This window comes from Astyanax mexicanus, chromosome 24, assembly GCF_023375975.1.
Source record: "Astyanax mexicanus isolate ESR-SI-001 chromosome 24, AstMex3_surface, whole genome shotgun sequence".
Taxonomy (NCBI): Eukaryota; Metazoa; Chordata; class Actinopteri; order Characiformes; family Acestrorhamphidae; genus Astyanax; species Astyanax mexicanus.
In genome coordinates, this window is record NC_064431.1 from 12,246,478 (window position 1) to 12,259,164 (window position 12,687).

A 12,687-nucleotide genomic window follows, 5' to 3' on the forward strand; every position below is an offset into this window, starting at 1 on the left:
GACGTTGTTCTTTATTTGCTCGTTTTTCAATTTGTGTATCACAAAGTTTTGTTTTGTACTGCCGATTGCTCATGTCAACATTAAGACCTTTCTAATATGTTGTCAGGTCTGACCACTGCATACTGGGAACACCCTACTAGTTGTTTCTTAAATTTTGAAGATGCTCTGAACTAGAAATGCCTTGTTAATTAGAGGTCAACAGAAAATGGACAGAATGCTTGAAGCTGACAGAAAGCCTTCAACTCCCCTTATAACAACACCAATATTGTGGGTGGGTTAAAACAGCCAAAGACCAAGTCCGGTTCCACTTTCCTCAGTCAAAAACAGAAAGCTGAGGCTGCAGTGAGTAAAGTGTATACTGGTCTCATGAATCTTAACTTCCTGTGAGAAGAATAATCACACATATGATGGGGTTGGAATTTGACTTTAACATTGAGAATACATAAACTCAACTTGCCTTGTCTGAACAGTTCTGGATGCTGCAGTTAGAAAAGCGGTGCGGGGAATGATTTCTTGGTAGTTTTGCTGACCCTGCATCCCCTAATAGTCACAATGTATCCATTTTGTACCAAATATTTACAGCATAAGGATATACCATGTTACAAAGCAAAATTCATCTCAAACTGGTTTTGTGAATATGAGTTCAGTGTGCTTTTCATTCACTACATCTGAGTTTGTTGATGTACCCCTTTTTAAAGTCTGTCAACTGGGGCAAAATGTCTTTGAGTGCGTTGTAGAGACATGTATTGCAGTCAGTGATCTCTTACCAGAGATGTGCAACCTAGAAGTAGCTTCAGAGAGCCTTAAAATGTCTTCTTGTGTGTGCAAGTAACCATCATTGACCATCAGTAAATTTTGCTTTTCTTTTGGAAATCAAGGCACCAGAGTCTGGAGGACGAGTAGAGAGGCACACAGTCCAAGCTAGTGTGAAGTTTTCACAATCAGTGAAGGTTTGGAGTCATGTCGTCTGCTGATGATGATCCACTGTGTTATATCAAGTCCAAAATCAGTGCAGTGTTTTCCCACAAAATCTTACAGCACTTCATGCTTTTCTCTGCTGACATTTTCCAGCAGGACTTGGCACACTGCACACACTGCCAAAAGTACCAATTGGTCTTATATAATATTCACATTTTCTGAAACACTGACTTTTTGGTTTTCATTGGCTGTAACTTTTTAAAATACACCTGTATAAATGAAAGACCACTTTAAAATGATCGGGTTCTCTGATCTTATTTTTTATAATAATGTTTGTTCATTTTACTCAACGTTTCTTTTATTCTATAAATAATTAATAACATTTTATTTAAATTTCAAAGAAAAATATTTTCATTTTGAGCATTTATTTTGGATGACCTTATGCCTCTCTTGCAATTCAAGCACTTCAGCTTTGTTTGATGGCTTGTGACCATGCATCTTTCTTGATTACATTCCAAAAGTTTTCAATGGGGTTCCATGTATTAAAGGTGCGTACGCACAAAAACATTGCGTACACCATATTTCACGCCCACGGTCAGATGTACTAAATTTGATTTGAACGTGAGAAAGTGCGTTCACCCACGACACTTTCGTTTTGGGGCGTACGCCTTTTTTTGTACGTAAGTATTGTTTTTGTCATTTGGCGACAATTATATGCGATGCATTGAAATTACAACTATTAAGATATTCTTTACGCACACATTGTAGTAAGCATTATTGGGTAAAATAAATTAATCAGACAATTTCATTGGCTTACTGAAATAATCATTCAACGTGTTTCCACTTAGCCTACATCATATAAACATGCATACAAGTTTGCGCTGGAGTTGTTGGAGATGGCAGCGTTGGCATTATTGGAAAATATTGCTAATGGCCAAATTAATTTTCCGTGACCATTATGTTTTTTTGGCCCATGATGATGACTGGCCGTTTTAGATTTCCATGAAGAGCATAAGAGGATAAGACAAGCTGGGTGGCTTCTTGGTAAGCAACTCATTTAAATGAAAGCATTTATTATCCATCCTAGAATAATACACGCTACGCGTCTTGCAACACTTTTCTTTCTTGACTTGCATATTCTACTCTACCTTCTTCTTCTTATTATTATTATTATTATTATTATTATTATTATTATTATTATTATTATTATTATTATTAGTATTATTATTATTATTATAACATTATACTCTGCGTAATTGAGGGAGGAGTTGTGGCAGGTGTGGTGTTTTCGTGCATTTGTGCTTACGAGTTGATTACGATGTACTAAGAGAAAGTATGTGGGATTCTGCCTACGCACGGTTTGATAAATCAGGATTTTTTTTGTGCGTACGGAACTTTTTATTTTAGTAGGGAGTCCACGCAAGTCTTAGTACATGAGTCGCCAGGAGTGGCATAAGGTTACCCAAAAGCAGTGTGAAAGACTGGTGGAGAGCATACCAAGAAAACTGATTAAAAATTGTGGTTATTCCACCAAAGATTAATTTCTGAACTCTTCCTGAGCTAAAATGTTAGTGTTGTTCTTTCTAAATAAAAATTACATTGTTTTGTTTGCATTTTTTAAGGTCTAAAAGCACTGAATTTTGTGTTATTTTAACCATTTCTTATTTTCTGCAAATAAATGATCTAAACCATTTTTATTTTAAACATATCTAAATTAAAAAATAAAATCAGAGAAAGGTTTTAACCACCCAATTTTTTATGTATTATTTATTTATTGTGATATATTACTGGTACAATAGTATAATAGAAATGTTTGATTAAAAAATAGTATTATATGGTAAATTCATGTCAACATTTTTTAGGCTGTTCTGAGAGCGAAGGAAAGGCCCAACTCATATTATTACAGTGTCCAGTATATAATTAATTATTGTGTTTTTCATTAATTCTATGCTCTAAATTAATTATTATATTTATAATAATTATATTTATATTTATATTATTATTATTATTTTATTAATGATAAACTCAGAGGGTATTTCAGGTTTTACTGTACAGAAAATGGCAGCAGTCACACTCCCCACTCGGCTGCCATGCCCTTGGATTTCTAACGCGCTGCTTCCAATGCGTGACGTTGCACGCCAGGGCGCCTCTGATTGGCTCATCCTGAACATTCCTCTTTGTCATTGGACACACAAGTCGCAAGACATTACGGTAGCCACGCCTGCAAATAGAGGGCAGCAGGGACAGAGCCAACATGGCGTCGCTGAGGTTGTTTCTCCGCTCCGGGAAGGTAAATATTTTGTACAGCGGCTGTTTGTGGTAGTTTAAGCCGGAGTTTGGGGTCTGACCCGCGGCTGTGTGTGCTGTGTTTTCCGCAGAGCGCAGTGGCGGCGGTCCTGCGGCGGGAGATCCACGGCTCCTCCCCGGCGGCGCTGCAGGTCAGTGTGATGCTCCAGTTCTAACTCGGTTAAACAGACGAGGCGGGAGGAGACCTGGCGCGGCTCTGCTGATTAATACACATAAAATAATGTCGTATTAATGTCTTAGTTACGTATTAATGTTATTAACCCGTACAGTAGTTCAGTTTCTGAACAGGCCTGCTGTGTTAGCTGTGTTGCTAACCCGCCTCTCCCTCTCCCTCAGCCTGTGTAGCTGCGAGCAGCGAGTGGCTGTACCGGTTAGTTTAGCTAACTGTCAAATCTGTGACTCTCACTGTAGAAAATATATAACTTACAGGGTTTATACGGTAATGAAACCTGAAATAGCAATTTCTTGGCCTGGATAAGTTTATGAAAATTGCCCTACACAATGAAGCTCTCGGGATCTGACACGCATTTTATGATTATTAAAGATGGTGTCAACATTGCTTAAAGATTTTTTTTTTTGCATTTTAGTTTTAGTTGATTTTTGGTTTTATTGTCCATATCTGAACTGATTTTTTAAAGATCGTATGATCATGAAAACTCTCCTTTAAAACATGGAAATGTATTGGTTAAAAAGTGTATGAACCCTGAATATAGCCATAGGCCCGTCTGTCACCATATATCTTCCTAGAAATTATTGCGATAAATGACTTTAGCAAAACTACCTAACTAACTACCTTTTTAAAGACAACACGTTTGTAACTACAGTGAGAAAGTTCCTGAACTAAGTTAAGTTGGCCTGGACAAGTGCACTAATAGTGTTGTTAAGTTGACATTTATAACCTGCTTTACTGGTAATTCTGTGCTAATTCAGTTGTGCCTTAAATCCATTAGTACTTTATATCCATTGCCACCTTAAATCTGTTAAAACCTTAAAACCACATCTTAGACTGCAGCAAAGAAGTGTAGGAAGATACTGTTGTTGAAATCCAAAAACATTTGACTAAGTAGTGAAATGCCAGAACTTTTATCTGTGTTCAGAAACTTTTGGCTAAACGGTGGAATGTCAATACTTTTGTCTGATAGTAGAATGTAGGACTTCAAAATCTGGATTTATTCAGAGAGTCTTATAAAACTACAAGCCTACCAAGTTCAAGAGTAGGTTTCAGTTTGATGGTTTAGTTGGTCCACAAGCATTCTCAACCTAGAGCTGGGCAATATATCTATTTTTTCATATTGTGATGAATGTATTTATTTAACATGCATACTGAATATATTGTCAGTGCTTAAAGACCACTGGCCTAACTGTATGTTTTCATTACAGAAAGTGTAAAAACTGTGCAGCAAAAACTGGATACAAATCTATGTAACGTGTTTTAGAAACTAATCCTCAGAACACTGGAATTTGATAATAATTGGTCACTTTTTATAATGTAATACCTTTGAGACAGAAAAGTAAATAAGAAAATACATTTCCAAACTTTGACTCAATATTTCAAAATTAGGTTCATCCTAAACCACACACGTCTGCACTGATTAAGTTGTACACAGTGGTGCCATACCAGTAGATGTGCAGTCACTGATTATTATGTAAACAATAATTGCACAATTGTAGAAGTGGTTTGGGATGCAGGCTTTCAAAATTGTAAGTAATGTATTTTCTTTGTAATTAAATATTAATTATTTCTTAAGTAATAATTTTGCTTTATTTTGAAATACATTTGAGAGGGTCAATAGTTAATCTTGAATCTTTTTTTTCACTTCATAATTGTCACTTTTGATGATAATTACTATGAATAGAAAGAAGTAAGGTTTGGAAATTGGAACACAGGAGAAATCAGTTGTGGGATGTACTTAGGGTGTAGTGAAACATGATCATATGTACAAACTTTGGTCAAATAGCCCACCTTCATTCACCTTTTTAGCATTTCAGTGCTTTTAGTTAAGACTCCTAACAGACTTGCAAAGTAATGCGAAGAAGTCACTATTTTTACACCATTATCAAGCTTAAAGTTGCTTCACACTTCATTGGTATAATTTCATGGGCCCCGACATTTAAAATGATGCAGTAAGAACATTAAAAGCGCACAGTTTATTAGAAAAGACTGTTTATACACATAATACACAATAAGTCGACTGATGACCACGAGCCAATAGGTAGAACATATAGTAAAATAAGTTCTGTGAAAATCAGTTGAATTATCGTGACTTAATTTTAAAATCTAATAAACAGTGTTTTTTCAGTTTCAGTGCCTTGTTCTATATGTAAAGTATTGAGCTACTTTGAGCTAAAATAGTGATTTCTTTGCAGGGGCAGCGCAATGTCCGTATTGCTAGTATTGTAAGTCTGTTGGGAGTATTGACTAAAAGTGCTGTATTTCAGAATGCTGGGGGCGAATAGAGGTGGGCAATTTGACAAAAGTTCACTAGACCCCAAGTGCATTTCACACTGGATTTCTCCTCTAATAGCACAGAATCATTTACTTAGTTTTAGATTTCCAAAAAATATTATTATTATTTTTATTATTATTATTATTATTATTATTTTTATATTAGCAGTGGTTTTCTGGCTTTACACACACTCATGATTGTCATTTGTTGCAGGTAACAGTCAGAGATGCTCTGAACCAGGCAATGGATGAGGAGCTGGAGCGGGACGAGCGGGTGTTCCTCCTGGGAGAGGAAGTTGCTCAGTATGATGGAGCTTATAAGGTCAGTGAGGGTTGTGCTGCCAATATTTTACTATTTTTATCTTGTTTGATTTTGTACTTTTGAGCTGAACTTGTGTTGAAATGTTACTGTGTGGACCATTTGATGCAGGTGAGCAGAGGACTGTGGAAGAAGTATGGAGATAAACGCATCATCGACACACCAATCACAGAGGTGAGCCACATATGAGTCATTCCAAATGTTGCTGTACCGATTGCTTAATACTAGTCCCATCACGTTGTGATCATGATGCATGCTCTGTAATCAAATAACTAGGTCAAATAAGGCTGTGGCCCAAGTAGGTTTTTGTAAAAAAAAAAAAAAAGGGGAGGGGGGGGGGGTAAGTAAGATTACAGTGAACCTTTATTTAGATTTTTTTTTTATTTTTTATTTTAGGCACACGTGCATTTTTTTTCAACATTTTAATTAATAAGTAGAAGTTGTAGAGAATTTGTTCACAGAAAATAAACACAATTATAAGAGCTGCACAGAGTTTTACTAAAGACTGAATTAAAGGAGAACTGCGGTGTAAAATTGTAGTAAAACACAATAAAAAAATTATTACTTTTGTTGAAAAGCCCACCACCGCTCTCCGACAGCTTTCTGAGATCCAGTAATTATCCAGGCTCAAAGTAGCTCCACACCTCTCTGGTAGAATCCGAAGAGCTCTAACATTTAAAACGAGCCATTAATAAAACAAGAAGCTTATTAAAAACTGTTTTCATCCCATACTGCAGGTAAATCTCCATAGCCTGCCTCCTGGCGCTCAGTAAATTAATTCACACTGAGGAAGGGGTTTCATACACCTATAATAATCACAACTCCACCAATTTTTCACACAGTTCACACGATTTTCACACGGTTTGGTTTGTTATGATGTTAAGATGTAGTAATGATTCAGGACGCTGTCACAAATTACAAATGTTATTCATGCTACAATACTTATATATACTAATACTTATATATTATGGTCTCAGACATATGGTATGGCATACTAATAAGTGTATCAATTTACTAATTTTTCATAGTATCTGATCAGTGATCTTTTTATATTAAATATTGTCAAGTGAAAATAAAACTTAAACAAAAGTAAATGACATACCTAAATACCCCAGCAAGTAATGGGTGAGGGGGGCTGTATTGATATAAGTCTGGAACATTGCCGTCATTCTGAAAGCTGCCATATTTCGTTATTGAAATAAGAGGGTGTCCTGACTCCCTTTTGACACACCCTTAGCCCTTTTAATCCATTGAGATTTTAATAGTACTACAGGTTAAAATGTTTGATGCTGGTTTTTAACATTTCTTTTATTTTTTTTCTGTACAGATGGGTTTTGCAGGAATTGCTGTTGGTGCTGCCATGGTGAGTTGCATGACTTTGTCTTGAAGGTTTTAAAAAATATGATGCCATCTTAGACTAATCAATCAGTGTTTCCACATACAGACAAATCTACACAATCATATTTATTGAATTACTCAGTTTTCTTCTATATTCAGGCTGGTCTCAGGCCCATCTGTGAGTTCATGACCTTCAACTTCTCCATGCAAGCCATTGACCAGGTAATTAACTCTGCAGCAAAGACGTACTACATGTCTGCGGGTCTGCAGCCTGTCCCCATTGTGTTCCGCGGCCCCAATGGAGCCTCTGCTGGTGTGGCGGCCCAGCACTCCCAGTGCTTCGCTGCCTGGTATGGACACTGCCCTGGACTTAAGGTTGTGAGCCCCTGGAACTCAGAGGATGCCAAGGGTCTTCTGAAAGCCGCCATTCGGGATGATAACCCAGGTATATCTGATTTCATTCACCATACCATTTAAAACCACTGCCAGATTAAATGAATAGCATTAATTTTTGGGTTCCAGTGGCACATTCCAAAGGGTGTTTGGATGTAAAGTACAGTGGTATAAAAAAGTTTGGGCATCCCTGATCATTTTAATTATTTTCCTTTTTTAAATCACTGGTTGTTTGGATCAGCCATTTCAGTTAAATATATCGTATAGCAGATCAACACAGTGATATTTGAGAAGTGAAATTAAGTTTGTAAGATTCACAGAAAGTGTGCAATAATTTTTTAAACAAAATTAGGCAGGTGCATACATTTGGGCACCTTTGTCGTTTTATTGATTTAAATATATTTTTAGCACTAATTATTGGAACACAATATTTGTTTGGTAAGCTCATTGACTCTTGACCTACATACACATTTGAATCCATTTATGAAAAAGGGTTAAGGTGGCCAATTGCAAGTTTTTCTTCTCTTTGCATATTGGAATGACAATCTCAGTCCCTAGACCTGAATAATATTGAGTGGTCTGTGGTGTGATTTAAAGCAGGCTGATAATGCTCGAAATCATCAAACCTGACTGAACTGGAGATGTTTTGTAAAGAAGAATGCTCTGAAATACCTTCAGCCAGAAGCCAGACTCTCATTTGAAGCTATAGGAAGCTTTTAGAGGCTGTTATTTCTGCAAAAGTAGGATCTACAAAATATTGATGTCATTTTTCTATTGGGGTGCCCAAATGTATGCACCTGTCTAATTTAGTTTAAATAACTATTGCACACTTTCTGTAAATCCTATAAACTTCAGTTTGTCTGCTTTAACATATATTTAACTGAAATTACTGGTTCAAACAACCAATGATTTATAAAGGTACACATAAAAACTATTAGGGGTTGCCCAAACCTTTTCTTACCACTGTTTAAAACCAAAAGTAACTGCTTGTCTGCATTGCATTTGGTGGTGTAAGGCTTGGATGCAGTTGTTCTGCCATGGAAACCTATTCCATGAAGCTCTCTACACTCTACAGTTCTTTAGCTAATCTGAAGACCATGTGAATTTTGAGGTCTGTAGTGATTGACTCGGATCTGCTGCTCAAGTCTTGGTGCCAGAAACCACAACAAAACACCTTTAGAGGTCTTTGGGAATCCATAACTTGAATAGTCATAGCTACACAAGGTTGTAAGGTGTACCTGTACAATATAAAGTAGGTGGTTTTAATGTTAGGGCTGATTGACGTGTTTGAGTTGCAGCATTTATTGCTAATTTTATTTCTTTATAAGTTTCAAATGAGTTTGGGCAGAGTTAGTGTTATAAATTAATAATTAAATGTATAAATATAAAATGTTTTATTGTGATATCACAGTAACACAGGTGTACGGGTGAGTGAAAATCTTAGGTGCCAGGTAATAAATACAAAATACAAAAATCTGCAAAACTTATACTGTAAATTTATTATTGAACTATTATTATTATTATTATTATTGAACGTTAATGATAATAATGTTTAAAGAACTTTGGCCAGCTCCCACGGCAAAGCATCAGTTAACGCTTCTGTGACTATGGGGTCAGATATAAGGGCTGCTGCAAGCCTTTCTTTCTCTTTCCCGAGTGAAAATAAAGGTTGACTGATTGATTGATTGAAAGTTGGATGAATGAAAGAAGGATGGCACCCTAATGGCCAGTTTAATCTGATCATTTCTTTTGGCACTGGCATTAAGTGGAGTGGCAGAGCTTGTGGAGAGCTTGGTGTTTGCTGATATTTACAGTAAAAGCTGATAATTAAATCAGCAAAAATAAATGGAAAAAAAAAATATATATATATATATATATATATTTTAGGGGTGTCACGATTTCGGTATTTTATCGTAATCGATCGAAATTATGGCATGGTCTCGAGCCTCGCGCGCGCTGCGCAAATGGCGCAGCACACTGTAGCCCAGGGTTTTTCAACAGAGAGAGAGCAGCTGCCTGAGCGCAGCCCCGCCCTCCGACAAAAAGTTTTGTTGTGTGTAAGAGACACACACACACACACACACACACACACACACACACACACAGAGAGAACAGCTGCCTTTCAACCGCAGAGGAGAAGCTGAAAACGGGTTTATAGAACTATAGATCACAGTGAGGTTGATTAAAAATCTTAAACTTATGACTGACTACACCTGTTGCTTCATGTGAATTAAAAAAACGGATACGCCTACACGGCGAGCCAGTCATCAGGTGTTCTGTCGAGTTGTGCTACCCTGTCAAACTGTGCTACTCTTATGTGTATATTTAAAGGTAAAAAGACAAAAGAGCATGTTTCCAATAAGACGTTCATGTGCTATATTTGTAAAGCCTAAATCACAGTTTCAGGGTAAATTTATGGTAGCAAGAGTTTATTATACTTTTTATATACTTTTATTTTTTTTTTACATACTCTGATATTTTTTTATTGTTTTTATGTGTGTGTCTGTGTGTGTCTGTGTGTGTCTGTGTGTGTCTGTGTGTGTCTGTGTGTGTCTGTGTGTGTCTGTGTGAGACAAAACTTGTGCAGCCACCACATGATTGAATTCAGTCAGAAATGACTGACATATCCTCTACCCTTTGCTTACTTGTTCTAGCCTCCTGAAAGTGGGAGCCACATTAAGCTGTACAACAATTCTATTTTCCTCAGGAAATGCACTTTTCTGTTGTTCTTTATATGCTGTCTTGGAATTAAATGTTAATATTTATCTTGTGATCCCTCATAGTGGTGTTTTTGGAAAATGAGCTAATGTATGGTGTGGCCTGTGAGATGTCTGAGGAAGCCCAGTCCAAAGACTTCATTATACCCATTGGAAAGGCAAAAGTGGAAAGGCAAGGTGGGTCAATGCAACCATCAGAAGATTCTACAGTTTGATCTGAGTTATGGAAAAGATAGAAATCAAGTCTGTTTCTCTTTTTTTCCAAACAGGAGGTCACATCACGCTCGTGTCTCATTCCCGAATGGTAGGGCATTGTCTGGATGCAGCTGCTGTCTTGGCTAAAGAGGGTATTGAATGTGAGGTAAGTTGAGATAAAAGCCATACAAAGTCCATGCATACAGTTTCTTGGTTTTGATTGATTTTTAACGAATATTTTGCATGTGATCTACAGGTTATAAACCTGCGCACAATTCGACCACTTGATGTAGAGACCATTGAAGCTAGTGTGATGAAAACCAACCACCTGATCACTGTTGAGGGAGGCTGGCCTCAGTTCGGTGTTGGAGCTGAGATTTGTGCCAGAATTATGGAGGGTAAGCCTTGTTGTCATTGTCAGGTAAAAATGGCAACTTTTCAGGAGAAGGTTTAAATTGTTTTTTAAGTAAATGCTTTCTCAATTTTTATTGGAAGTAAATGTAAAACACCAAGCATATCTCTTGGTCCTATTAAAAGAATGAAATGAAAAGGGAGAAAAGAAATTCAGTGTAAGAATAAACTTGGCCAGAAATATCCTAGATAAAAACTAGGACTTCTGGATTAGTGTTCTGTGTGGTACATCATGGAATTCTGTGTGGGTTTTAGCCTCTAAATCTGCCCACTCTCAGGGTTGCCAGGTGTAGACATCCATCACAGTGGCTATTTGTTTTCCTGAACAGGTAATTACTAAGCTTCAGTAAAGTTTCTATCCATAGCTAAATCATTTATTATCACCACTAGTTATAATTTACTGCCACCACTAGTTTAGTAGATCTGGCCATTTCAGACATTACAAAGATAATTTCACTGATTAGCTGCAGAATAAGACTCATCGTCGCTTGCCACTGTGTCAATCTGGCAACCCGCATGAGCTTTGTGTCTGGGGAGGAGCGGACAAAACTCTACGCAATGTTTGGAAATTGGACTCCTGCATTTATTTATTACTAATTAGCTGTGTCAAGAGCAACCTGTAGGTCCAGTAGTGATGCTGTAGGACTGACTCTACTTTACTCATCATATGGCTTGTTCTGACCATATTGGTCAGCTGATGCACTTGTGATGTGTATAATTGTATGCATTATTTTAAAAAATCAGAAAAGGGAGTAGCGACAAATTTCAGTTCAGTAAATAATATTTATCTACTGATGTTTTGAAATTTTCTCTCTTTTGTAAGTATGATGTAATAGTCATAATCGTGCAAATAAGGCTTTACATCATCTTTACATCGTTACCTGATCTTATGAAGTTGCCTTTTCTGCTTTCTGACTGCAGGTCCAGCATTCAACTATCTGGACGCCCCTGCCACCCGAGTTACTGGAGTGGATATCCCCATGCCCTACGCCAAGATTCTGGAAGACAACAGCACACCACAAATCAAGGATATCATCTTCTCTGTCAAAAAGACACTGAATGTGTAAAGTCACAGCTAGTATAACACTATTTTTCCACTGTCCCAATCAGAAAGTATGGCCCCCCCACGCACATCGTCATGCCCCCTCGTCTACCAGGTCTCAACCAGAACGGAGAAATTAACCCTAGCTCAGAGTCTCACAATACAAATGTACAGTGCTCTTTCTGTTACAAGCTGGATCCATCAGTGATGTTGGTGATGAATCTGGATGAAGAATTCCTGTATATTATGACAATTGATTTGTCCAGGATTTGTCCATATTTATAATGAATGAGTGGATGACGTGTTCTGTATTATGTTCTTCTTCTAAATGCTAATATACAACAAAAAAAGTTTTATCACTGTGTGTGTGTGCTTATTTATGTCATCTTCTCTGACATGTAACCCCTTTAAATGAACCATACAATAGAAACATAGGCATTTAAAGAAAAGTGCATGCCTTTTAGAAAATCTGAATTAGATAAAGTTAGTAATCCTTTGATTATTTGTAATGGTAGTAATATTATCAGTGCTGTAAGGGTGAGTAAAAAATGCCCTTGATATCGGTCATTGATGTTCAATGTAGTCATCAGACTGATGGGGG

General features: G+C 37.0%; 1 protein-coding gene across 1 annotated transcript; it reads left to right on the forward strand.

Annotated features, from left to right (window-relative positions):
• The first annotated feature begins 3,085 nt into the window (after positions 1-3,085).
• Positions 3,086-12,442, forward strand: pdhb (pyruvate dehydrogenase E1 subunit beta). The gene is made up of 10 exons (XM_007229588.4): positions 3,086-3,208; positions 3,297-3,356; positions 5,886-5,993; positions 6,102-6,164; positions 7,318-7,353; positions 7,488-7,773; positions 10,505-10,615; positions 10,708-10,799; positions 10,890-11,031; positions 11,966-12,442. The coding sequence occupies exons 1-10, from the start codon at positions 3,173-3,175 to the stop codon at positions 12,109-12,111; spliced, it is 1,080 nt and encodes a 359-aa protein (XP_007229650.2). The 5' UTR covers positions 3,086-3,172; the 3' UTR covers positions 12,112-12,442.
• Positions 12,443-12,687: the final 245 nt, after the last annotated feature.

What these genes read in the sequence shown, in the direction of transcription:
- pdhb (XM_007229588.4), top strand. Translation starts at nt 3,173, where the DNA reads ATGGCGTCGCTGAGGTTGTTTCTCCGCTCCGGGAAG. An exon ending in TTGCTGTTGGTGCTGCCATG is followed by an intron (nt 7,354 to 7,487) that starts GTGAGTTGCATG and finishes TTCTATATTCAG; the next exon opens with GCTGGTCTCAGGCCCATCTG. An exon ending in AAGAGGGTATTGAATGTGAG is followed by an intron (nt 10,800 to 10,889) that starts GTAAGTTGAGAT and finishes TGTGATCTACAG; the next exon opens with GTTATAAACCTGCGCACAAT.